Here is a 27,023-nt window from a genome sequence, read left to right on the forward strand (position 1 = left end):
AGGGTTGTGTCAGCAGAAACAGAGAGGAGGAAGTGGTAGGTGTGAGAGGGAGAATCTATATGCCTCCGTACTTGAACGGGTGTAGAGTGAGAGAAGGAAAGAAGATTTAATATGGCTGACTGCAACAGGGACGGCTTTAACAGGAATAAGGGAATGAGAGAACCTACTGATTGTGAGGACAAGATAATTTTTTATTTTGGAGACAGTGGATCTGAGATACTGAGATACAGGTAAATACACTGCGAGTCTCCTAGAAAGACATAATATTTAAAGACACAGACCAGAACTACCCTGGGGTTAAGCGACTAAGTCCTTGAGATAATAATTATAGAACAACTGTTAAGTGGACACTAGTTGGACCTTATTGTTATGATCACTGTCTAATGTCCCACTTGAAGTTCTATATACACACTTAATCCTTAGATGGCTATGTATTTAGTTTGGTATTAAAATTGATCTTAGGGGGCTAAAATATTACAGAAAGGAATTCATTCACATTATTTTCAATAAATAAATTCTTGTATAATGAAACCTGTCTTCCATTTGGTACATTTCCCACTTAAAACTCTATATCTAAATCAAACTTCTGAATATGAGTGAAATTTGCAGAAATATAAAAAATGTATTATAAGCAAATGCCATTTTCATAAATAAAAGTTGTAAATGGTTCAAATCTTACTCAAGGCATTTTCTTCCTAGCATGGTTCCATTAAAATGTTACTGCCTTGGGTCCTTGCAGGATATTGAAGTCCATCAGTAGGGTTACTTGTGGCATTTTAAAACTATTCAGAGGGGCGCCTGGGTGGCGCAGTCGGTTAAGCGTCCGACTTCAGCCAGGTCACGATCTCGCGGTCCGTGAGTTCGAGCCCCGCGTCAGGCTCTGGGCTGATGGCTCGGAGCCTGGGGCCTGTTTCCGATTCTGTGTCTCCCTCTCTCTCTGCCCCTCCCCCGTTCATGCTCTGTCTCTCTCTGTCCCAAAAATAAAAAAAATAAAAAAATAAAAAAAAAAAATAAAACTATTCAGATGGCTGAGCTTTTGCAACTAGGGGGTGCTGAAGTTCTACAGAGGATTAGATTACATCTTGTTTTTTAAAAATTTGGTAATCGGTGAAAATCTTTTAAAAGTTAAAGTCCTTAATAAAATAGCATTGAATGACACATAGCAATTTGCATAAACAATATTTAAACACACTTTATTGTTGAATTAACCATATAAATTCTCATCTGCGACAGAACTCTCCAAATAATGTAAATATACTTATTTGGTCTTATGTTTGTGTTATATGAATTACTGATAATTCCAATTTCAACTATGGAGAAATAAAAAGGTACATTGGGTTGATACCACTAGGATATAGGACACTTATAGACCAGAAATTGCCTACTTTCAAACTGAAGATCAAAGTAAATAAGTAATCTAGACTTGTAGCAAGAACAAAAATACAACTAGAAGGCCTAACATAGACAAAGACATTATATACTTAATCTTTAAATGTTTTATAACAAATCCGAAATTATTCAAATAAAAAAGAAATGAATTAAAAAAATTAGTTTTACTTTAAAATATGTAAGAATTTTAATAAAATAAAGAAGCTAAAATCCTTCAAAGATTTTTTTTTTCCAGACTCGTTACTTCTAATAATAGGGTATTTTCCTCTTGGTTTCTTAAAAATTATGTGGAATCATATATCCATTATTATATTCCAATTTAAAATATTTATGACTCTTTAAGGCACAATGATTTTGTATATTCTATATCAATAAAATGAAATCCATGAAAATATATTTAGGCTTTAAGATGGATTAAATAGAATTTCTTTTGTCAGAAACATTTAATCAATGTATCTATCCTTTATTTTTATCAGAAGCCAGAATTCAGTATGAATTTATGTAAATCCAGATGTCCCTTTGTTTCAAAAATGCTTACCGTGTTTCATAACCTGGCATTTTGACAACACAGACACACTTTAAAATGAGCTGATTTTACAAACTAGTAACTTTTTGAACTTTATTTCTCCACAGAGCCCACATAATTATAGTTAATATATTTCTACTTACAAAGTTTAAACAATATGGAATATAATTTTTGCTTAATCTGTGATAGTACCATCTAAAATTATACAAGAATAAGATGGCTTTCTCTGAAAGTTACAAGGAAGGAAATTTGAAATACTACATACATTAGAGTGGTCATCATAACAGGATCCAGCGTGCACATCATTTTATTATCAGAATTATGTGAAATATTTGCAATTTACACTAACCGAAGAGAACGGTTTAGATTTTATTGTATGGAGTATGCTTATCCTTCATTTATTCCTAAAGCAGTATGTTTGCTATACATATATACATCATCAGTAGAGCACAGACGTAACAAGATCATGCTGCCATTCAAAAGTTAGGTGCCACATTTTTATTACAATCACATGGCATCCAAAATGCAATATATTGCTATGAAAATGCAAAATTTTTCAGACTGGCATTTATGAATGAGGTTGGTCACAATGACATGGGATTTTATTTTACACAAACGAAAAAGATTTATCATAAATATATAGACCAATATATAACATTGAAGAACAAGAAGCAGAAAGGAAACAATGCTCTTGCGTAAAGATCAATTCGCTTAGCTGCTGTTGGAATAACAGGTTTGGCAGGGGGCGGCTTCTTGTTGTTCTTTGCCTGAGATTTCCCAAGCCCATTGTTGACTTCAATAGGTTTTCCATAGCAGTCATAATTGGATAATTCAAAATCTCTTGGTAAGCTTCCAACAATGCTGAAGTCATTAGACCTCAGGTCAGACTTAGAGGTGCAAACCTTTTTGCATCTTGTCTCTCCAACCTGAGAATAAAAATTAAGGACAGGGTATATTTAATTTTTTTCTATTCATAAAACATCTCTTCAAAAGGATATTTAAAAAATCTGATGGTCTAATCAGTTGACTATTATCTCTGTTTGGCAAAACAATTTAATAGCAACTGATTAGACCATCGGGTTACCTGAACATTTAGGGCTTGAAAATGTTGCCCATATAACAAGGCTTATGTCATGGAATAAACTTTTGACAGGTTATTTTATGTCAAAGGATCAAAGCGCAAACCAACATTTATCTCAGACGCTCCCAGGCTTGTGAGAGTTCTCAGCTGAAATACCAATGAATAAAAATCCAATATTTAACCATAACACAGACCACATTACCACAATATGTGGATTACGGAATCTTCTGGTATTTCTAACCTTTGACTTCCCCATGGATTCTATTTCCAAAGACGGTGGTTTATAAATGACTGAGGCATTTATCTCCTCAATGAGACAGACTCTGTCTCCAAACCACACTCACAAACAAGATCTAAAAGATGGTCACAATTACCATGAACCAAAGATTTACTGGTGAAAGGCATCCATTCCTAATTTGTTGACTAAATTTGAAGAGCCAACCACACTCAGAGAATCTAAAGAAATTGTGTGTATTTCAGCCAGATCATAAGCCATAGAGATTATTCAGTTGATGGTCTCTGAATTATTAAATCTGAATTCATTCCCCATGACATACATAACAATTATTTTACACTGAACTCTAGCAATCAGAAATGCTCTTAGAAAAAACAGAGGTATAGGCTAACCCCAGTGTCTAGGATAGCCCTGATATTACAAAAGGCCACAGAAGGGCCAGCTTTTGACTCTACTGCTTAATTTCCTACTGTTCTTACTCCTGAGTTCTATGCTTCACCTTTGGGATCTCCATTATCGATATTTACTGATTTGACTGAAAAAGGAAACTATGTCATTATATATACTGTCGGTATACTATAGTTTTTGCCTTGTTAGTATAATACATATGGATTCTACTTACCCTAAGTTATGGCTGGGTAAAAGTTATGCTTACTCTAAGAAGTAAAACACATTATTTCCTAGAAGTACTTCAGGTAGCAGGACCTTATCCTTTATCTGAACAAACACTGAGACATATTTTCTGGGCCAGAGCCAGATGGCAGTGTCTAGAGGTGGATAGCACACATAATTAAGATACACTGAGTGGAAAAGCCAAAATGTGTTTATGCATCTCCTGTCATTATATATGTAGGTTATTTCCATTTTTTTTTCAATTATGAACATGTATTGGTAATGTTATTTTTTCAGCTGGTATGCAAGTGTTAGCTTGATCATTATATACTTTATACCACATAGATATTTGTACAATCCCATTGAGTAAGAATTTTTAAAAAATACATTTATATAAACATAATTATACAAAAATACACAAGAAAGAAAAGATATGGAGTGCCAATATATTAACATATTTAGAGAATGTTTGTTATTAAATAGCCCAAATGGAAACACATTTCCATCCTGCTTTGATGGCACTTTGTTTTAGCTACCAGCAGCCAACCTTAAGAAAGAGGATCCCCACCGCTTTTCTAATGTGCCGTTACAATTTGCCAATTGTGAGATCTCAGCTGAGCTTAGAAGAGTAATTGTGTCTTGATGAGGTATCTGGTTTTGACGGAGCAACCACAGGTCTAGTGCCTAGTCCATACCAATTTATGCACTGTGTCTATGACAATATCTGGCAAAAAAGAGGGGCTGGTGAATGAGAAAGACAGCAAAGGTAGCAACTAAAATCTAAATTATTTAAATAGGACTTTGGGAAAACATATATATATATATATATATATATATATATATATATATATAAAATTCATGAATGTATTTATTTGACTATTATAAATATTTGTACATGAGTATTATATATGTGATTATGAATTATGAATATAATGATTATATATGATAGAAAATAGACTTTATATATATAAAATTTACCTTTAGACCTTCCACTTAAGTTTCCCAATTGGAAATTTCAAAAGGCCATTTTCAGCAAGCGGTCTGTCATTTAAGCTCCACCACCATGACAGACTCACGCACATACACAGACTCATTCATATTCACATTGACACACCTTCCGTGTAAGTGTGCCAGAAGGAAGCCCACATTTAAAGCTCAAATTTTCCAGTGGTATCTGAGGAGTCAGTCTCAGTATGTACCAGTGAACTTTTGTAAAGACTAAAATGACTACCTTCACTGGAACAGAGGTTGAGAACAGGCTCTGCATATCAAATCTGTGCACTATCCTCAGACTCTCAGAGTAATCTGCAAAATCTGGGACTCTGTAGATATCCCAGTCTTTCTCCCTTGAGAATTCTCTAAGAAATCTAAAGTTTTAGATTCACTAACTGTGCTTTAGAATCCACTTATCAAAACAAAGGAGTATTTCTGGCTTCTGCCAATAGACTTAAGAAGCATGTTTCTTCTCAGTGATTTTACTTTTTCACAAAGAAAGAGATGCATATTTACATGAGAAATACATTTGCTTTAAGTCATATTTTATACACACCTACATAGCTATAAGTATAGTTTTAGTATCTATAAATAACTAAACAAGTAATCAAATTTATATGATATTATAACCTAAGTCACACATAAATGCTTCACATTTTCTAATCTGTTTTATTTACATAAACATATTCTTAGATTCTGCTAGCAATTTGAATAATTTAAAAATTTTACCTACACAGTTTATTCAAAATGTGACACAGGATGTTATATTTATTCAGAGAGTTTATTTAAATACAGTAAACTTGTCAGTAAGAGAAGAATAATTTATTCAATGTTAAAATAATAAAATAGAAAAGTACTCCAAAGGGCTTCAATTTGGTTATACTAAATCTTCAATCATTTTATTTATTAAAACCTCTTTTAGAAACATAGTTGAAGATTCTTCTATTTGAAAAGAGTAGGGGTGTGTGTGTGTGCGCGTACTGATGGAGAGAACCTCTTCTACAGAAATATTTTTTAATTATGTGACACAACTGAGAAAGAAATAAGAAGTCCTCAGATTCCTTAAATAAGTCATGATTCATTAACAAGTTGGCTGCTCTCCCCTTTTTCCATTCATCAGAGATTTTATACAAACATAACTTTTTATTTAGTTAATACTCTTCACACATAATTATATCTAATATGTACATAAAAGTACAAATTTATTAAAATGTTTTAAGCAATTATAATATCACATGAAGAGAGATTCAATAAACTCCTTATAAATGAGATACTAACCCTACATAACACATTATTAAAAGTGATCTTAGTTATATTAATCTCCAATCTAAAATTTCTCAATTTTTCTCAGATAAATATGTGTCTTAATTTCATCATATAAACTTGTCACTTTTGAAAATCACTGGTAGCAAAAATGAGGTAGCAAAAATGATAATGAAACTGTCAGGAATAAAAAAAAATGATGCAGAGAATAACTTACTAATGTTTCAAACTGAAGCCTTTAAGATTTTCTTTGTTGTCCTTTTCAGTTTGAGTCACACATTTAAAGGCAAATAACCTTATGCAATATTCCTTGACCAGAAGACTTACGCATGATTTCGTGGTGATAAAGATACCTTCTGCAGTTGATGAAAACACATTCAGAAGGGAATAATCTCTATATATTTTACTAAATTTAAGTCATTCCTTATTTTTAAAAATTTAACACTACCATAAGAAACAACTATCCCATTGAAGCATGAACAGTAGATTTTATTTTTAATTCAATCAAATCCAAAAGCAAGGATACTATTTTTGTCTTTCATTCACAACTTTCTTGTGAATGGTACACGGCACACACTAGGCATTGAGAATAGGATGTTATTAACAACAGTAGGTCTTCACTGTTTTTGCTGAATTAAAAGAAAGAAATGTGTGAGTGAACAAACAAATTAGTAAACAAAATATTGTAATGGTTGAGGAAGTCCTAAATTTACCTGGAAAATTATGTATGTATGATGACAGATTTATGTATGCAGCTAAAATTATAAAAACACGTTAAAAGCTAGATTAAACTATCATTGCTCTTACATTTTTTTATATCATCCCTTTTCTTAGCAAGGACAGTATTATTTTAAATATCAGCATCAAAAATTTCCTATAATCCAAATTTCACTGTGCTTCCAATTACTATTCCTATGCTGTCTAAAAATAAATGACATATCATTTTGAAACCATGCCCCACAGTGTTAATGAGATTGAAACCAGCAGAAAGTTTAAAGGTTGTTTTTTAGAGAATTGTTTCTCCCTAATCAGCTATTGTGTCTTTTCAGACCCCACTAACAAATCCACTAGCTGTTTCTACAGAGGCTTGAACTCAAGGTCAACTGATACAGTTCCAGCCTATGAACAAGCAAAGCCCTGCATTCCTTAACAGATAATGAGCCTAAGACCCCATTCGAGTTTATACCAGCTCTTGGAACATGCCCATAGCCCCTTGTCCTTGGCGTAAAATAACCTCCTGACTGACGCCAGGAGCTGAATTTTTCCTCCTCTGGTGTTAAGTCCCCACCCCAAAGTGAACACGGGATGGATGCTGCATGTATGTTTGCTCAATGTGTGTATTCCACCTTTCCTCATGAATAGTCATAAGTTTCCCTGCCTTTTTCATCAACATATATGTAATCTCCTACCCTGAATTTCCCTTTAAAAACCCTGCTCCTTAACCTGGAACCTCGGAGATGGTCCTTGGACACCAATCTGTTGTCTCCCCAGGTTGCCAGACTCCTAAATAAAGGAATCTTTCCTTTCTGGCCAGCACCTGTCTTTTGAGTATTACCTTTCCAGTGGCAAGCAGCCGACGTTGGGTTTTGCTAACAATTTCATTGAAATTACTTAGCAAAAGTTTGTGATTTGAAAGCAAAATACACTGGAACAGATGCATTTTGAAACCAAAAACTATATTTTTCACAGGAAAACCATCAATGAAAAAAGAAACAATTTTTTAATTTCTTTTTTTACATACTTTTATGTGTCAATGTGTAACAATCTTACTGAATTTATCAAGCTTACACATTTGCTCTAAGTTTGATATATATATATATATATATATATATATATATATATATATATATATATATATAAAGCTAAGCTATTTTCAGATGCATTCATGTTCTGAAATCTTTCTCAGGGTACAAATACTACATAGGTCCAATGTTCATTTTAGAAATTGCATTTGGGGGCACCTGGGTGGCTCAGTTGGTTAAGCGTCCAACTTAGGCTCAGGTCATGATCTCACGGTTCATGGGTTCAAGGCCTGCATTGGACTCTGTGCTGACAGCTCAGAGCCTGGAGCCTGCTTCAGATCCTGTCTTCCTCTCTCTCTGTCCCTGTCCCCCACTTGCACTCTCTCTCTCTCTCTCTCTCTCTCTTATATAAATAAACATTAATTTTTTTAAAAAAGAAATTGCATTTGGCCTGTAAGCAATGAGAGTAATTTACATTTATTTCTGGAGATTAAAATTTCTGGTCAACTTTTAAACTCCCTAAGCATCACTCTATGACTTCTGTAGCAGAATGTAGCAGGTTCAGAATTAAGGCACGTGTGTTTCTATTGGCAACCCAAACATAGAGAATTGAAATACAGAAGTTCTTAAATATGATGAAGTTTTCTTCATCGGGAAATTATTTTAATGCCTGAAGACTAAAATTTAAATAATATAATTCTGGGGGAGAGTTCAAGATGGCATAGAAGATCCTGAACTCACCCCTCCCGTGGACATAACAAATCCATAACTGCATATGGAATAATTCCCTCTGAAGGGGATTGAGAAACTGGATTGAGAAGCTCAGGTGCTGACTCACATGACATGGAAAGCAGTGCAATGAAGGGGATTGAGAAGCTGGATGAACAGAGCCTCTGCAACAAGGAACAAGAAAATGGGTAGAAGAGGCAGAGACACTGTCTCGCTAAGGAAAAAACACACCCGAGGTGCAGCACTCCATGGATCGGAGGGATCTCAAAGATACAGAAGTTTATTTACCCTGAGGAGTGAAAGATTGGAACTCCATGTAAGGCACATTACCCCTTAGATTCTTCACAGGAGAGAGGAACCCCCAAAATACTCAACTCTGAAAACTTACAAGGAACATATCCAGGAAAACTATGAAACTGTAGTGACAGAATAACCCACTTTTAAAAAGCTCACGTGCTGGCTCACTTGACATGGAAAGCAGTGCAAGAAACACAATCAAAAAGTGCATATCTATAGGTGAAGGAGGCCTCCTTACTAATGCACCCACTAGAGAGGCAAGAGAAAGCTGGGCCTCTCTCTCCCCAGGGACTGAGACACTGGAGGCAGCCATTTTTACTATCTTGTTCTGCCATGCTGATTTTGGCACTGGGGAGCACCATTTTGGATTTTCCCTCTAGACTGCTAATGTCAGAGGGCATGATCCACCAAGAGTGTCAAACAAGCCTGGGCCTTGTCTAGGCCTTACAGCCAACAGCATAATAACCCTACCCACCAGTGCATCTGCAGCAGTGACAGCCAGGCATCGCAGCCAGCTGGTCCAGGGCTACTCCCACCTATCATGTACCCACAGCAGTCATTTCCCCACCACAACAGGAGAGTGCACACAGACTACACAGGGGACATTCCTGGAGCAACCTTGTTCTGGAGACCAAGGGGAATTGCACTTCTGGGCCCCAAAGACAACTTCTACATAAAGCTCCTCCTTCAAGACCAGGAAAAGGAGCTGAACTACCCAATACATATAGAGAAAGTCAGGTAAATGAAGAGACAGAGGAATATGTTCTAAATAAAAGAACAAGACAAAACCTCAGAAAAAGAACTAAATGAATGGAGCAAAGCAATCTACTTGATAAAGAGTTCATAGTAATGGTCATAAAAATGCCTATCAAACTCAGGAGAAGAAAGGATGAACACAGTGAGAACTTTAACAAAGCTGGAAAATATAAGAAAGTACCAACCAGGGCTGAAGAATGCAATAACAGGAATGATAAATACATCAGAGGGAATAAACAGCAGATTATATGATATAGAATAATAGATCAACAATCTAGAGGACAAGATAGTGAAAATAACCCAAACTGAACACGAAAAGAAAAAAGGATTTTAAAATGTAGGATAATTTAAGGGATCTTTGGGACAATATCAAATGTGCTAACATTCACATTAGACTCATATAACTCACTATCAAAAACAAAATAAAACAATCCAGTTAAAAACTGGGCAGATGACCTGAATACTTTTCCAAAGAATATATGCAGATAATCAGCAGGCACATGAAAAGATGCTCCACATCACTAACAATCAGGAAAATTCAAATCAAAACCACAATGAGCTATCATACAACATCAGTCAGAATGGCTACTATCAAAAAGATAATAAGCAACAAGTGTTGGTGAGGATGTACACAGAAGGCAATCCTTGTGCACTATTGGTGGACATGTAAACTGGAAAGTAGTGTGGAGGTTCCCGAAAAAAATTAAAAAGAGAGCCACCATTTGATCCTGCAATTCTGCTCCTGGGTATTTATCTGAAGAAAATGAAAACACTAATTCAAAAAGACATATGTACCCCAATGTTTATTGCAGCATTATTTACAATAGCCAAGGTATAGAAGCACCTAGGCGTCCACTGATAGATGAATGGATAAAGAAGATGTGGTAAATACATACAATGGAGTATTACTCAACCACAAGAAAGAATGAAATCTTGTCATCTGTGACCACATGGGGGGACCTAGAGAGTATTATGCTAAGTGAAATAAGTCAGTAAAAGGTAAATACTGTATGGTTTCACTTATATTTGGAGTTAAAAGCAAAACAAACAAGCAAACAAAACAAAACAAACAGACTCATAGATACAGAGAACAAACTGATGTTTGTTGGAGGAGGGGGGCAGGAGGATGGATGAAATAGGTAAAAGGAATTAAAAGATACAATATTCTATTTATAAAAATAAGTGAGACACAACAGGTAAATTTCAGCATAGGGAATAAAGTCAATAATTTTGTAACAATTTTGTAAGGTGAGAGATGGTGACAAATCTTACTGCACTGAACATTTCCTAGTGTATATAAGTATCAAATCATTATGTTGTACATATGAAACTAATTCAATATTGTGTAGCAATTATTCTTTGATAAAAAATAAATAATTCAGTCTAATGTTCTAGATCCTATTTATCCTTTGTATCTATCTTCACAAATAATTTTGATATGTTCTATAGTACTCTGAAAATCTGCTTCCAGTGAATCTCTAGTATCAATCCCACTGCATCGAATATATTAAGATTCCAAATTCCTTGCACATTGGTGTTCCCTATTACTAGATAATTTCTGCAATCATCCAGACCCCGTGACATACCATAAAATGGAGCTGATTGTGGCACTACTGAAAATCAAGCACCCATTCCATAGAACGTCTTTGTTTTCTTCTCTAGATCACTTAACCAGAGTTCAAGTTAATTAGTATGTGACCTAAGTATTTTTTATTTCTCTTACAAAAAGGTTCCATGTGTTTCAGTTCCTTTTTATCTGTGAGAGAAGAATGAGGGAGCACCAATTCTATCAAAGCTTCACACCCACAGAAAAGTACCTTTCTCCTGAACTGCAGAGCAGATGGGGGAAATACTTTTGCCAGTGTCATTCTTACCTGCAAAGTGCTAATGTGAACAGGAGTCCCTGTACCATTCACAGTATTCTTTTTAGCAGCATTTACATTTCCACCTTTTCCATCTGCCTGCTCAGCCTTTGCAATTCTGGCTTTCTCTGCTTCGACTCGTTTGGGGTTATTCAACATCACCTGCACGACAGCATACTCCACCAGAGAAGCAAACCCAAAGAGAAGACAAGCAATGAGCCACACATCAAGGGCCTTCACGTAGGATACTTTGGGAAGTTCAGCAGCAAGGGTTGTGCACTCAGAGGCCAAGCTGAGTACTGAGAAGATACCTACAGAAATAGAAATAGCAGTTAAAGTTGCTTCTTACCCCTGTGAAATGTTCTGCAAACATTACTTTTTGATGATATCCCTCTGCAGTTAACTCCCAATGCTCATCAGATCTCTTTCAAGCTCAAAGAGTAGAAAAAATAATATTGACATACTTTTCATGTAAGTATTATTTAATGTAGTTGGAGATGTTTGTAAACATTCAATATTTAAAAGTAAATAGAAATTTAAGCCAACGTGTAAAAACACAATTTAGATCTGGTTTAAATATTAAAGATGTCTGAAACTATTTTGTAGTATCTCGGAGGAAGCCACAAAGCTCTCTAGTTAGAGTTATTTCATTTTTCAGCTTTATTTTAGACAGTCACAGAACTGCATTTTACCCCAAGAACAACTAAGTCTGAACAAGAATAGAACATATAAAGCAATTTTCTGATAAGGCTCACAATTTAAAATATCTAATAGAAAAGACAAAGATAGAGCATTCCTGATTATTTCAGGGGAAACAAATGATTTCAGCTTTTCAAGGAAAGAGTAATATTCTGCTATCTGTATTAACCATTTGTGGAAGGTTAACTAGTTACATATCAATTTAAGCCAAATGATTGTAAAATCCAAAAGGAAAATTACAATAATTTATATCCCTCCTTTTCTTTGCACTTGCCACATTCCCACTGACTACCAGTGACACCCTGTGTCAGAAAAAGTCTTCTATGATGTCAAAGGAGGCTCACATTAAGTAATGTAGAAAACAGGTTTGCCTAGGCTATGCACTTATGGGGCCAAATGCACTTTTTATTCTTAGATTTGACCACCACAGAGAATTAACAAATAGGTCAACCTAACAAAGATATACTTGGTGTTCTTGTCTCTCGCCTTGGAAGTATGGTAAGCACTATATTAGTATTAATAATCAGTTAGAATACTGAAAAATATATTCCATCAGTTGCACTGTTTTAAAGTCTCCTGAGAGGTTGACACCTCTCAGGGTGTTTGTTCGGCTCTTTTTTGTGAGTATTGAAGAGCTGCGAGATTCTCTACTAGAAAGAAAGGTTTCTAGCAAAATATAGTAACTTCTGCAGATAGAAACAATATTACTTAGAATGTAAAGACTTGACAGTTATATTAATTACCCTTGGTCCTGAGGAAAACTAAGAACTAATTAATAGACTACATCTTAAAAGTTAATATAGGTCTTAATGTTTCTAACCTGGAAGTGGAAACTAACATAAAAACCAAGATCTTATCACTTGTTGCCCGAAACTGCAATTAGTTATACCTATGGGCGTTAATTTAACAAGTCATATTTCCAAGTCAATTTTTCTATTTTTAATCAAATGCTATATGTCAATCTAGCAATCAAAAACAACCTTACTTAATTCCTTGAAATAGAATATATTGATACACCATTCTCTGTGTTTCTATAGCATTTCACTTTCATCAATAACACAGGATAGATATATCAAACTGTTGTAAACTCAGTAGTATACCTGAAAATTTCCTGATATATCAGAAACTTCATGAGAAAATGGAGAATAATGGCAGATTTTAAGGGTCCTGAAAGCCCTATAGTGAATTTACCATACCTGGTAGAAAATATTAAGAAACTTTAAATTTGGGGAAGAGAAATGACATTAACAAAAGAATGCTGGGTAACATTATTCTGGTAGGGATATATACAACAGACTAAGAAAGGAAAAAAATAGTAGCTGCAGAAACAAAGCACAGAACTGATGCAAAAGGATTTTGACAAGACATTTTAAAAGACTTGGTTACTGATTAAAGGAAGAAGGAAAAGACTGAGACAAAGCTCTGAAGAATGGAATAACTGGAAGAATACCCATGAAAGATGGGAATAGGAGACGTAGGAAAGAAATGACTTTGGTATGAAAACATTGAGGTGGGTTAGAGAAAGGCCAAGAAGCATAAAACCGATGACCATGACAAGAGCATGATACACTTGAGAATGTTGTAAAAGAAAAGATTAGCCAATATTGTTCAGATGGAGGTCATTTTGAAATTGTAGAAAACCTTGTGAGGAAAAGATGCTGGAATGTCAAAGAAAGGAGACCAAAGAAACAGAGAAGGGACTGTCCTTTTAAAGGAAGAATATGGCATTAAGGGTTTTCTGGGGAGAGGAGGGAGGCATTTATAATTCCATATATTAAGTTAGAAACCATGATGGTCAATTCTATTAAGATTTTTATCATTTCAGAGATGAAAGAATAGAAATGGAGAAAAATGTGAACATCACTGTATGCCTTCTCTTCAGGAAATCATATTAAAATTAGAAAATATCCATTTGCTTTTTTAATCCTAAAATAAGAAATCTGAGCAAATAATATTTCTTTGGACAAGTATTGTACCATTCACTTAACATAGTCTTCAAATAAAATTACTTCATTGTTAAATAATGCATAGTGAAATTTTGTCTGAATTTTAATAATTTATAAACCAATCAAAAGAAATTTCACTACTGGGCATCTACCCAAAGAAAATAAAAACTTTAATTTGAAAAGATATGTACATCCCTACGTTTATTGCAGCATTATTTACAATAGCCAAGATACGAAAGGCTACCAAGTGTCCAATGATAGATGAATCGTTAAAGATGAAGTGCATATACATACAATGTAACTTTACTCAGCCATAAAACAATGCCAATCTTGCCATTTGCAGCAAGAAGGATGGAGCTGGAGAGTATAATGCTAATGTAATAACAAATGTCATGAACCAGTAGAGGTCAAGGAGTAAACTGCAAGTGTTTACATACCTGTCTCAACTACAAATAATTTTTATCTCATACTGCAATAAACTATCAAATTCATACATGGGGAATTGTGATTAATAAGATGAAAATTAATTTAGGAGTACTACTAAATTATATTAGCACGTTATCATTTCATAACATTTTACTCTAAGGATACGAAAAGGAAAGCTATTATTAATATCATGTGAGAATCCAAAAAAACCTTTTTGACATTTCTGAAAGAGCTACAGACAAAAGTCTGTACCTAAAATTCATAGAGGGAGCTTTCATGTTTGTTAACAATGGAAAAGGTAAATTCAAATGAGATTGGGAGAATGTTTAGCATCTTTTCATGTGTTTGTTGACCAATTAGATGTTGTCTATTCAAGTCTGCTGCCCATTTTTTAACTGGACTTTTATTTTTGTTTTTTCTGTTTTTCTTTTCTTCTTGTTTTTGAGCCGTATGAGTCTTTGTATATTTTCGATATTACCCTGTTATCAGATATATGATTTGCAATTACTTTCTTCAATTCAGTAGATTATTTTTTCATTTTATTGATGGTTTCCTTTGCTGTGCAGAAGTTTTTTAGTTTGGTATAGTCCCACTTGTTTATTTTTGCTTTTGCTAAAATCATCAAGATTGACCAAGATCTATATCAAGGAGTTTATCACCTGTTATTTTCCAGATTTATGGTTTCAAGTCTTATATTCAAGTGTTTAATCCCCTTTGAGTTAATTTTTGTGTAGGGTATAAGATAATGGTTCAGTTTCATTCTTTGGCAGGTGATTGTCCAATTTGCCAAACACTATTGAAGAGACTGCCCTTTTCCAATTATACATTCTTGGCTCACCTGTCATAAATTAATTGACATATATATATATATATATATATATATATATATATATATATATATGTCATATATATATGACCCATATATATATATATGGGTTTATTTCTGAGGTCCCTATTGTTTCACTGAACTATGTGTCTCTTTTTTACCACACTGTTCTAATTGCTACAGCTTTGTAGTATAGTTTGAAATACTGCTTCCACCTTTGCTTTGCTTTCTCAAGATTTGGGATCTTTAGTGTCCACACAAAAATTTTAGGATTATTCTATTTTTGTGAAAAATACTATTGTAATCTTGATAGAGATTCCACTGAATTTGCATATTTCTTGGAGTGGTATAGACATTTTAACAATATTAATCTTCCAATCCATGGGTATGGAATATATTTTTCCTTTATCTGCACTGTCTTCAATTTACTTCATTAATGACTTACAGTTTTCATATAGCTCTTTCACATTCTTGGTTAAATTTATTCCTAAGTATTTTATGCTTTTAATGCAATTGTAAATAGGATTGCTTTCTTAATTTCTCTGATAGTTCATAATTATTGTAAAGAAACAACAGACTATCTTGAAACTTCACTGAATTCACTTATTAGTTCTAGCAGTATTTTGATAGAGTCTTTACAGTTTTCTGAATATAATATGTCATCTACAAATAATGACAGTTTTACTTCTTCCTTTCCATTTTGGATGATTTTTATTTCTTTTCTTGCCTAATGACTCTGACTAGTATTTCCAATACTATGTTAAATAAAAATAGCAAGAGTGGCCATCCTTGTCTTGTTTCTGACCTTAGAGTACTGTTGGGTATAATGTTGGCTGTGGGCTTGTCACATATGGCTTTTATTATGTTGAGGTACATTCTCTCTATATCCACTTTCTTACAAGATTTTTATTATAAGTGGATGCTAAATGTATCAAATGCTTTTTCTGCATCTATTGAGATAATCATAGGAGTTTTATCATTCATATTGTTAATGTGGTATATCACACTGATTGATTTACAGATGTTGAACCATTCTTGTATCCCTGGAATAAATTCCACTTGATCATTGTGTATGATCTTTTTAATGTATTTTTGAAACAGGTCTGCTAATATTTGGTTGAGGATTTCTGCAGGTATATTGATCAGGGATATTGGCCTGTAATTTTATTTTTTTTGTGTGTGGTATTCTTGTCTGCTTTTGGTATCAGAGTAATGCTGACCTTGTAAAATATGTTTAGAGGAGTTCTTCCTTCTTCTATTGTTTGGAAGAGTTTGAGAAAAAAAAATGATATTAATTATTCTTTAATGTTTGGTAGAATTCACCAGTGATGTGTCTGGTCTGGAGCTTTTGTCTGTTGAGAGGTTTCTGGTTACTGATTCAATCTCCTTACTGGTAATTTTTGTTATCTGTTCAAATTTGCTATTTCATCATGATTCAGGCTTGGTAGGTTGTATAGTTCTAGGGATTTATCCATTTTGCCTCAGTTGTCCATTTGTTGGTATATAATTATTCCTAGGAGTCTCTTGGGATCCTTTGTATCCCCTGATATTAGTTGTAATGTCTCCTCTTTCTTTCCTGATTTTATTGATTTGAGGTTTCTCTCTTTTTTTTTCTTGGTGAGTCTAATTAAGGGTGTGTCAATTTTGTTTATGTTTTCAAAGAGTCAGCTCTTAGTTTCATTGATCTTTTCTATTGCCTTTTAGTCTCCATTTTTTCCTAGTATAATTTTTATTTCCTGCCTTCAGCTTAGTTTGGACTTCATTTGTTCTTCTTTTCCTAGTTCTTTCAGATATAAAGTTAGGTTGTTTATATGAGACTTCTCTTGTTTCCTGAGGTAGGTGTTTATTACTATAAACTTCCCTCTTAAAACTGCATTTGCTGCATCTATAAATTTTGGTATGTTACATTTTCATTTTCATTTGTCTCAAGGTATTTTTTAATTTCTCTTTTGATTTCTATTTTTGATCCTCTGGCTGTGCAGGTGTATGTTGTTTAATCTCCAGAAACGTGCAAAACTTCCATTTTTCTTAGTGTAATTAATTTCTAGTTTCATATTGCTGTGGTTTGGAAAACTGCTTGATGTGATTTCAATCCTCTTAAATTTATTAAAACTTGTTTTGTGGCCTAACATATGATCTATGTTGAAAATTGTTCCATGTACACTTGAGAAGAATATCTATTCTGTTCCTCTTAGATTGAATATTCTGTAAGTAGCTGTTAAGTACATATGCTCTAATGTGCCATTTAAGACTGATGTTTATTGTTTGTTGGAGTGATCTATGCATTGGTGTAAATGGGGGGGGGGGATTAAAGTCCCCTACTATTATGGATTGCTGTCTATTTCTTCCTTTAGGTCTGGGAATATTTGCTTTATTAATTTAGGTTCTTCTATGTTGGGTGCATAAATATTTGTAAATATTACATCATCTTGTTGGATTGACCTCTTTATCATTGTGTAATGCCCTTCTTAGTCTCATTACAGTCTGTACTTAAAGTCTATTTTGTTTATATAAGTATAGCTTCTCTAGCTTTCTTTTTGTTTCCATTTGCACGGACTATCTTTTTATTAAAGTAATATGATATATTAAGTAGTACACTAAAGTAATATTATTTCTCTTTTAGATAAAATTATAAATATGTATATGTTTAGTAACAGAACTTCTAAATACCTACAGCATAATTTTATATAGTTGGAGATTTTTAACAACTCTCTCAACAATAGCTGTAAAAATAACTAGACAAAAGGCATAAAAGATTTCAGTAGTACTATCAACCAACTTGATATATACAGAAAACTACATCCAACAGTGACAAATATACTTTGCAAGGGAATGTGGTATGGTTACCAGGAGATACATGTTAGGCTAGGCCATAAAAAAAAAAATGTCTGAATAAACAAAAAGTTTGAAATCATATTCTCTGACAAAATCAAAAAGCATTTAAATAAAATTAAAATCATTATCAGGTACTTATTAAAAGTAAATATTTGGAAATCAAACAGAATCCATGGGCCAATGAAGAAATCACAAGGTAAATTAGAAAACATTTTTTACTGAAAGAATATATCTATTTATAACTTTAAATGCTCCTGTTTAAAAAGAAAAAAGATCTAAAATCAATTATCTGAGTTTTCACTTTAAGCATCAAAGAGAGATAGAATTAAACGCAAAGTAATTAAAAAGAAGAAATTAATAAAGAGCTAAAAATCAACCAAAAGGAAAATAGATAAAAATAAATGAAATAGTTATGATATTTTGAAAATATCAAAAAAAAAAAAAGCCTTCAGCTAGAATAATCAGGAAAAAAGAGAACTCACAATTTAACAATATCAAGAATTAAATCTGACATACCACTAATAGACATTAAAAGGATAAGGGAATATTATGAAAATATTTTGTGCTAATAATTCTTGCAACTCATGTAACATCTAGAAATCAATGAATATAATTCACCAAAATAAAGAAGAAAACCCATCTAAATATTTAAGTATATGCAGAAAAAGAATTTGGCAAAATTCAGTCAAATTTAAATTCAATGAAATTTTATCATACGTGATAAAAAAACAACACTCAGCCAACTAGGAAGCAAAGGAAATCTACTCAATTCAGTTAAGACATCTACAAAAAAATCTACAGCTACTATCACACTTAATAGTGAATGGCTGTTATTTCTACTAGAATCAGGAAGAACAATTGTCAACAATTCTATTCAACATTACAGTAGAAATACCACAATGAGGTAAGAAAATTAAATGTTGGGGAGTATTTGAAGCAACTGGTAAGAATGCAAAATGGTACCATCTTTTTAAGAAATAGTATCTCAGTATTTTATAAAAGTAAGTGTATCTTGATATCACCTCACACCTGTCAGCATGGCTAAAATCAACAACACAAGAAACAATAAGTGTTAGGGAAAATGTGGGGGAAAACACCCCTTGTACATTGTTGGTGGGAATGCAAACTGGTACAGCTACTGTGGAAAAGAGTATGGAGGTTCCTCAAAAAGTTAAAAATAGAACTACCACTGAGTATTTACCCCAAAATTTAAAAAACACTAATTCAAAGGAATGCATGCACCTCTATACACACACACACAAACATACTATACATACATATATATATATATATATATATATATATATATCACATATATACATGCCATGGAATATTATTCAGCCATAAAAAGAATGAAATCATCATTTGCAACAACATGGATGGAGCTAGAGATAGAGAGTATAATGCTAAGTGAAATAAGTCAGTCAGAGAAAGACATCACATTATTTCACTCATATGTGGAATTTAAGAAACAAAACAAATGAGCAAAAGGAAAAAAAACAAAACGAGGGAGAAAGAAAGAGAGAGAAAAGCAACCCAAGAAACAGACTCTTAACTATAGAGAAAAAACTGATGGTTACCAGAGGGCAGGTGGGGGGGGGGTGGTGAAACAGGTGATGGGGATTAAAGAGTACACTCATGATGAGCATCGAGTAATATATAGAATTGTTGAAACACTACACTGTACATCTGAAACTAATATAACACTGTACATTATACTGGAATTGAAATTAAAAACTTAGTAAAAATAAAATGAAAGTTTTTCAAAAAGTATAAAACATAGTTTTACTTTAAAATCCAGAAATCTTATTCCTGGGTATTTACCCAAGAGTAATAAAAACATATGTCCATAAAGAGACTTGTACACAATTATTGAAAACAACATTTGGGTTATTTATAATAACCCAAACCTGGAAATGATCTAAATGTCCATCAACTGTGGAGTGGAAAAATAAACTATGAAATACTGCCCAACAATTATATGGAGTCAAATATAAACATGAGCAACAACATGGATACATCTCACAAACATAAATATATTCGTATCCTCTAGTTTTCTTTTAGTGGGTGTGGCTAGAGATAATCATCCCAACATACTGAATGATCTTAGTTGAAATTTATAATCACTAACCTCAGGAAGCCCATAATCACAGCAAGCATTGTATATTTCCCTTGTCCATTCACTACCTTCTCTCTTCAAACTCACAACAGTCTATCCTACCTCACTTGCAACTCGTGACCTTTCTTCCTATTTTATTGAGAAAACAAAATCATTCACAAGCCCCCACTACCATATCTACTTACCTATCTCTGTCTATACCTATATACTCTGTCTTCCCTCCTGATATTGAAGACCAAGGATTAGTAAACTGATGCATAGGACACCCATTCAATTATGTATTGTCTAAGGCTGCCTTTAATGCTACAACAGATTTAGGAGTTGCACCAAAAACCATATGGCCCACAAACATAGAGTATTTACTATCTGGCCCTTCACAGGAAGAGTTTGCTGATCCCTGGGACCAATCCACTTTGTCCTCGAAAAGGCCAATCTGTCTACCTGATCTCATCCCCTTTCACTTCTCAAATTCTGCTCCTGCACTTCTTCCATCTCTCATTTTTTCCTTTGTTATTGGTTGTTTTCCTCTAAATATAAACATGCTAAGATTTTTGTCCGTCTTCAAAACAAAAACCAGAAACCCTCTCAACTCCTATTCCCACCCCAGCTATTTCCCCATTCTCTTTTTCTTTTTACAGCTGACAATCTCCAGCGTGTTGTTTCTACTGGATGCCTCTAGTTCCTCCCCAGATGCCACCATTCTCTCCTGAAGTCACTCCAATCAAGCTTTCCTCTGTTCACTCTACAGAAACTGTTCTTATCATGGACACCAGTGACTTCTCCAGGTTAATGAATCCAATGACAATAGTTAGCCCCAAACTTACTTGATTGGCAAGCAGCTTGACTGAGCACTCCTTTAACCTAGAAATGCTTTCCCCGTTTGGCTCCTAGGAAACTACATCATACTGGTTGTTGCTCATCTTCTCAGTCTCAAGGGTTTAACCTTTATTCGTGCACCTGCACTCCAGTCTCCTCACGTTAAAGACCTTCTATGTTCTTACAAATCTAAAGTTCTTACCTCCAGGCTTGATCTCTCTTAAAAACTCCATACTTGTATAGCCAACTATCTGATATCTCTACCTAAAAGAGATCTCAAACTTAACATGTCCAAAACCAAGCTCCTCATCTTCCCACCTTCTCAAACCTCTTTTACATGCAGCTTTTCCCATGTCACTAAGTGGTAATTTCATCCCTCTGGTTTCTCAAACAGACAAATAAAAAACAAATACAAGACCAAAAACCCTTTGAAGTCAGCTTCGATTCTACTTTCTTAAATCCTACATACAACACATCTACACATCTCTTTATCTCTACCATATCCATCATCTATTATGAGCATCTCTACCCTCTGGCTCATACCGTGATCATTTCACTTAGATTATTAAAATAGCTTCTTTTTTTTTTTTATTTTTTTTAACGTTTATTTATTTTTGAGACAGAGAGAGACAGAGCATGAATGGGGGAGGGTCAGAGAGAGAGGGAGACACAGAATCTGAAACAGGCTCCAGGCTCCGAGCTGTCAGCACAGAGCCCGAAGCGGGGTTCGAACTCACGGACCGTGAGATCATGACCTGAGCTGAAGTCGGACTCCCAACCGACGGAGCCACCCAGGTGCCCCTAAAATAGCTTCTTAACTGATTTCCTTGCTCCCACCCATGCCCCATTTTAGTGGGTTCTAAACAAAGAGGCAAGGAGAATTCGTTAAAATTTATTTATTTTCTTATTTTTATTTATTGATTTGGGGGGAGGCAGAGAGAATTTCAAGCAAGCTCCATGCTCAGTGCAGAGCCTGACATGGGGGAGCTCAATCCCACGACCCTGGGATCATGACCTGAGCTGAAATCAAGTCTGATGCTCAACTGAATGAGCCACCCAGGTGCCCTGAGATCTGTTAAAATTTAAAGCACATCCTGCGGGAAAAGCCCTCAAGGGCTTCCCATTTCACTTTGAATAAAAGCCAAAATAATCAGAATGCCTTAGGACATATTACACAGTCTCCTCCCTTTTGCTGTCTTTCTGACATCACCCTTTCACTCATTCTGATCCAGCCACACTGGCTTTCTTGGTGTTCCCAAAGTACTCCACACATGCTCCTGCCATAGGAATGCTGGCCTTGATGATCACTAACCCAGCCCATTCTTTCCTAGATATCCACCGTGATTTATTTCTTTACCTCCATCACATCTTTACCCAATATCACTTCTCTTTCAACAGTTCCCTACAAGCAGGCTGCTGTCCCTGAACTCTCTGTCCTTAGGTCACTATCTTTCTACATTCCCAGACATTAGGATTTTTTTTTTTTTTAATTTTAGTGTAGTTGACATACAATGTTATATTGGTTCCAAGTGTACAACAGAGTGATTCAGCAATTCTATACACTGCCCAGTGCTCACCATAATTACATACAGTCATCATCTGTCACCACACCCTGTTATTACAATATAATTGACTATATCCCCTATTCTGTACTTTCCATTTCCATGACTTGTTTTATAACTGGAAGTTATACGTCACTGTCTTATATATCATATATTGTACTTATTTGATGTCTGTTTCTTTCCAAAAAAAATACATACTCATTGAGGCTTAGAGGTTTTCTTTTGTTTAATCTATTTTATTAACTATCTCTTAGCTATTTACTTTGTTAGCTATGTGCCCATCTTCTTGAATATTGCTTAGTACATAGTTGGCACACACTAAATACTTGCTGAATGAATCAAGAGTGCAAAAGTGCTTTACAAAGTGTAAAGTAATGTATACATGTGGCATATTATTAACTCCTGAATGTGTAATAAGCACTTTACACTCATATTTTCAGTTCTCCAAGTAACCAACCCCTTGAGTATTTTTTGATCCCTATTGACATTTCAACAGAGTATGTTTAAAGAGGTTAGATCTGTTTGTTATCTAAATTGTCACAATTTAGACAGAGAGCAGGAATTGAAATCCAAGTTGAACTCTAGGGACTGACTTTCAACCATGAAATACTTCTGCTCCATACAACAGGTCTACTGGACGTTAAGTGGACAGCTCAGGGACCTTATGTCAGAACTCCTGCAATAGATGGGGATTTACAGAGAAAAATCCTTCAAGGACATATCAGGGATTTAAGTGTCTCCAGAGTACTCTTGAAAGTCTGACATTTCAATTTATATCGGTGCATAAGAGTAAGATATTTTTAATAACCAAAAAATTGACTACTTGGGGGAAATGCATGATATTTTTGACAAGTCTAAGAATACAAATCTAGTTTTCCAGTAGTTTTATTCTCAGTACAACATACTACATAGTTAATTCTCATCCCCTAAATGAATTAATCTATGAGTTGCCATTGTCTTCATTATACATACATAACCATTAGGATGAAATCTCCTACATTTTTGGTCATTAAGATGTAGATTTGGTCTCTGTGGCTTTTATTAAATGTAAATCACCAAATGTCTTATTCAAGTAAAACTGTCATTTTCATTGCTTCTTTCCTGGTTTTCTACTCTTTAAAATCTGTATTTCATTTAATTCCCCTAACAAGTCTGGGGGGAGATTTGCACAAAGCCTTTTTGATGGAAATAAAAAAATAAAATGCTGCAAGCAATCAGTCACCAAGAGGTCAGATATACCACAGCCCTACCTATATAAGTTCCAGGTGAAAGTCAGAGAACACACACACACGCGCGAGCGCGCACACACACACACACACACACAAGGTAATGAAACATTTTAAAACATTCCAAACAATCAAAATTTGTTGTAACAAAATCCTTATTTTCAAGATTATTCACTTCACCCACTAGAAGGGCTCTTGATTACTTCACAAAGCAAAGACTTTTTCACCCCTATACAGACACAATTTTAAGACTGGCTAATGATGTTTCTATGTGACAGAGGATTAACAATAACAAATAAGAGAGCATAGATAACCAGCTCTTCTTCTCCCTAGCCACTCCTGATGATACAGCACACAATATCCGATGTTTAAGAAAATGATGCAAAGATGGGGCGCCTGGGTGGCTCAGTTGGTTAAGTGTCCAACGCCAGCTCAGGTCATGATCTCATGTTTCATGGGTTCGAGCCCCACATCAGGCTTTGTGCTGACAGCTCAGAGCCTGGAGCCTGCTTCAGATTCTGTGTCTCCCTCTCTCTCTGCTTCTCTGTCTCTGTCTCTCTGTCTCTCAAAAATAAACATTAAAAAAAACTTAAAAAAAAAGAAAATGATGCAAAGTCATTCCCCAGTGAAGAGCATGAGATAGTATAAAATATCACTGAGAAAGATTCCCATCAATATAGTTTTGTTTTTAAGTCTGGCACTATTGCGGCTTTTAGACTTTAGTTACCTGTGGAAATCACTTCTTAATAATTATTTCACAAGAGTCAAAGTTAGACAGATCAGCTGTTTAAAATACCCAAAGACATGAAAGAAGAAAAAAACTTAGTTTAATTATTGACTGCATAAACACTGAGAAAATACAGTGCAATGTCAAGTTTTGAAGGAAGTCTAAAAAAAGAAAAGAAAAAGGTTGCCTTCAATTCTACAGTTCTGTTTGAAAATAGTTGATTACACAGTTAGGCAAGGACATAACCCACATCAGACATCGAGAGAGAAGCACAGAACGTTTTACCCAGGGGCACTCTGGCAGCGCTTGCGTCCGGGTTGATCCAGAAGGAAAGCCAGGAGAGAACCACTATCAGCAGGGTGGGGGCATAGACACCCATCATGTAAAACCCGACCTGTCTCCTCAGGGTGAAGATGACTTCCACACACGTGTAGTACCCTTTCAGAAACAAACATGTTAGAAATATGAGGTGCTCACCCACGTGCAACTGCAAAAATCAACGATGTACCTATAAATTGTAAGTCACTTCCATTTGAGGCAGTTTCACAAAGTAAACTCAGAAAAAGATTTTTTTTTCTATAAATATATAATTCATTTGATGCGAAAGGTTGACATTATGGGACCTGTCTCACCTGACCTTTCACAACTTTATTATGGCATCGAGAAATAGATACCACATGCTGTGCCACTATGTCAACATCTCAGCTTTTAAGTCTTTGTTCAGAGAATTCGCAATGAACTTAAACTTTTCATTACCCATGGGTCCTCTCAGAGCAACTGATCTAAAGGAGTCACATAGGGAGCAGTAAATCAAAGTGGAACAAGTCTAAAAAGAAACACTCCACGACTACGCATTGTCAGTATAATTTTTCAGCTACATGTACCACTTCTTATCTAGAAAGTATGGCAGTCTACAATAACTCCTATGCGTACTTAAACCTTAAAAGTTAAGAGTATTGGAAGTAAATGCTAGCAGCAATAAGAAATATGTGTTTTCTTTTTTTTTTTTTTTTAATTTTTTTTTAACGTTTATTTATTTTTGAGACAGAGACAGAGCATGAATGGGGGAGGGGCAGAGAGAGAGGGAGACACAGAATTGGAAGCAGGCTCCAGGCTCTGAGCCATTAGCCCACAGCCCGATGTGGGGCTCGAACTCACGGACCGTGAGATCGTGACCTGAGCTGAAGTCGGACGCTTAACCGACTGAGCCACCCAGGCGCCCCAGAAATATGTGTTTTCAATCTATGTAGATAAAAAATTATAAAGGGCAAATATCCAACGTTCCTCTCAATTCTCTCCTCCACTCTAGACCCTCAAGCATGCTTTATGAGGCAGAGGACCTCATTTTCACAAGCGGAGACAAGTGCAGAAATTGCATTACAGCATAATTCTAGAGATGCCATGACACTACTAGTCCCCCGGATTAATCACAAATTATGGGCAGCCTCATAATAGCCTTTGCTGACCTGAGAAACAAAATAAGTGACAAAATATTCTCCTAGCACTGGAATAGAAGACACACTTCTAGATGTTTGAGATTATTTTTTTAAATGCTTTAGTTCTTTCAGTTAGCAAATTAAATATAATATTTAATGCCTAGAGTGCTTAATTTTGATAAAATTGTCGTTAGCCATTCAAACAAAAGCAAGGTTATGTGCAAATGCCAAAAAGTTAAAATATCTCCAGTTGTGTTCTGCTTAAACCTTGTTATTTTAAAATGTGGAAATATATAAATGAATGATAAATGAACACATTAATTGTGGGGAAAGGACAATATTGCTTTTTACTATTTTAAATTTTAAAAGAAATATTTATCTGATTTTCCTACTTAGGAAGGATATATACACTTCTGGTACTAGAACAATCTTCATTTTTATTCATTAATGGTACTTACGGCAATAGTGGCACAATTAAAGAATGTCAAATAAAAGAATAGCTATTCACGTCCTCTTATTAAATAACTTAGATTAGAACCCTATCTTTTCCCCAGTGTGAATTATAATCATCGCCACCTCTGAGAGATTAGAAACATACTAGGGCTAAATATGTAACAAAAATAAAGAGTTGATTTGAACTGCAGTAAATTCTACTTATGCCAAATGTTTCCATATTATATCAGAAAACAAAAAAAAAATGCAGAATGTTTGTCTCTTTTTGTAATTTTAATTTCATTAAAACCAGGCAATTAATTTAAATTGTGCATAGGTTTTAAAAAGATGCAAAAGGTCAAATAATGAAACCTCCCTCCCTTTTCTGTTCCCCACCACTCATCTTAACTTCCTGCCTGGACAAACAAGAACATATGTTTCTAACTAACAATTATGTGCAAAATTTCCAAAATAGAATCTTTTAAAAG

General features: G+C 34.6%; 1 protein-coding gene and 1 long non-coding RNA gene across 3 annotated transcripts in view; one reads left to right on the top strand and one right to left on the bottom strand.

Moving 5' to 3' along the window:
* Positions 1 to 1,166: 1,166 nt before the first annotated feature.
* GLRB (glycine receptor beta) overlaps positions 1,167 to 27,023 on the bottom strand; it is a 91,520-nt gene continuing 65,663 nt past the window's right edge. For both annotated transcript variants that reach the window (XM_058721064.1, XM_058721065.1), the window contains 3 exons: positions 24,953 to 25,105; positions 11,498 to 11,796; positions 1,167 to 2,841 (listed from right to left, as the gene is read on the bottom strand). In XM_058721064.1, coding sequence (XP_058577047.1) covers positions 2,545 to 2,841; positions 11,498 to 11,796; positions 24,953 to 25,105 — 749 coding nt within the window. In that variant the 3' untranslated portion in view covers positions 1,167 to 2,544. The remainder of the gene's footprint in view (positions 2,842 to 11,497; positions 11,797 to 24,952; positions 25,106 to 27,023) is intronic.
* Positions 12,408 to 21,159, top strand: LOC131506942 (uncharacterized). The gene is made up of 2 exons (XR_009259235.1): positions 12,408 to 12,682; positions 20,975 to 21,159. It is a non-coding gene; the product is annotated as an uncharacterized LOC131506942 (long non-coding RNA).

This window comes from Neofelis nebulosa, chromosome 3 (assembly GCF_028018385.1).
Source record: "Neofelis nebulosa isolate mNeoNeb1 chromosome 3, mNeoNeb1.pri, whole genome shotgun sequence".
In the NCBI taxonomy this organism is placed as follows: domain Eukaryota; kingdom Metazoa; phylum Chordata; class Mammalia; order Carnivora; family Felidae; genus Neofelis; species Neofelis nebulosa.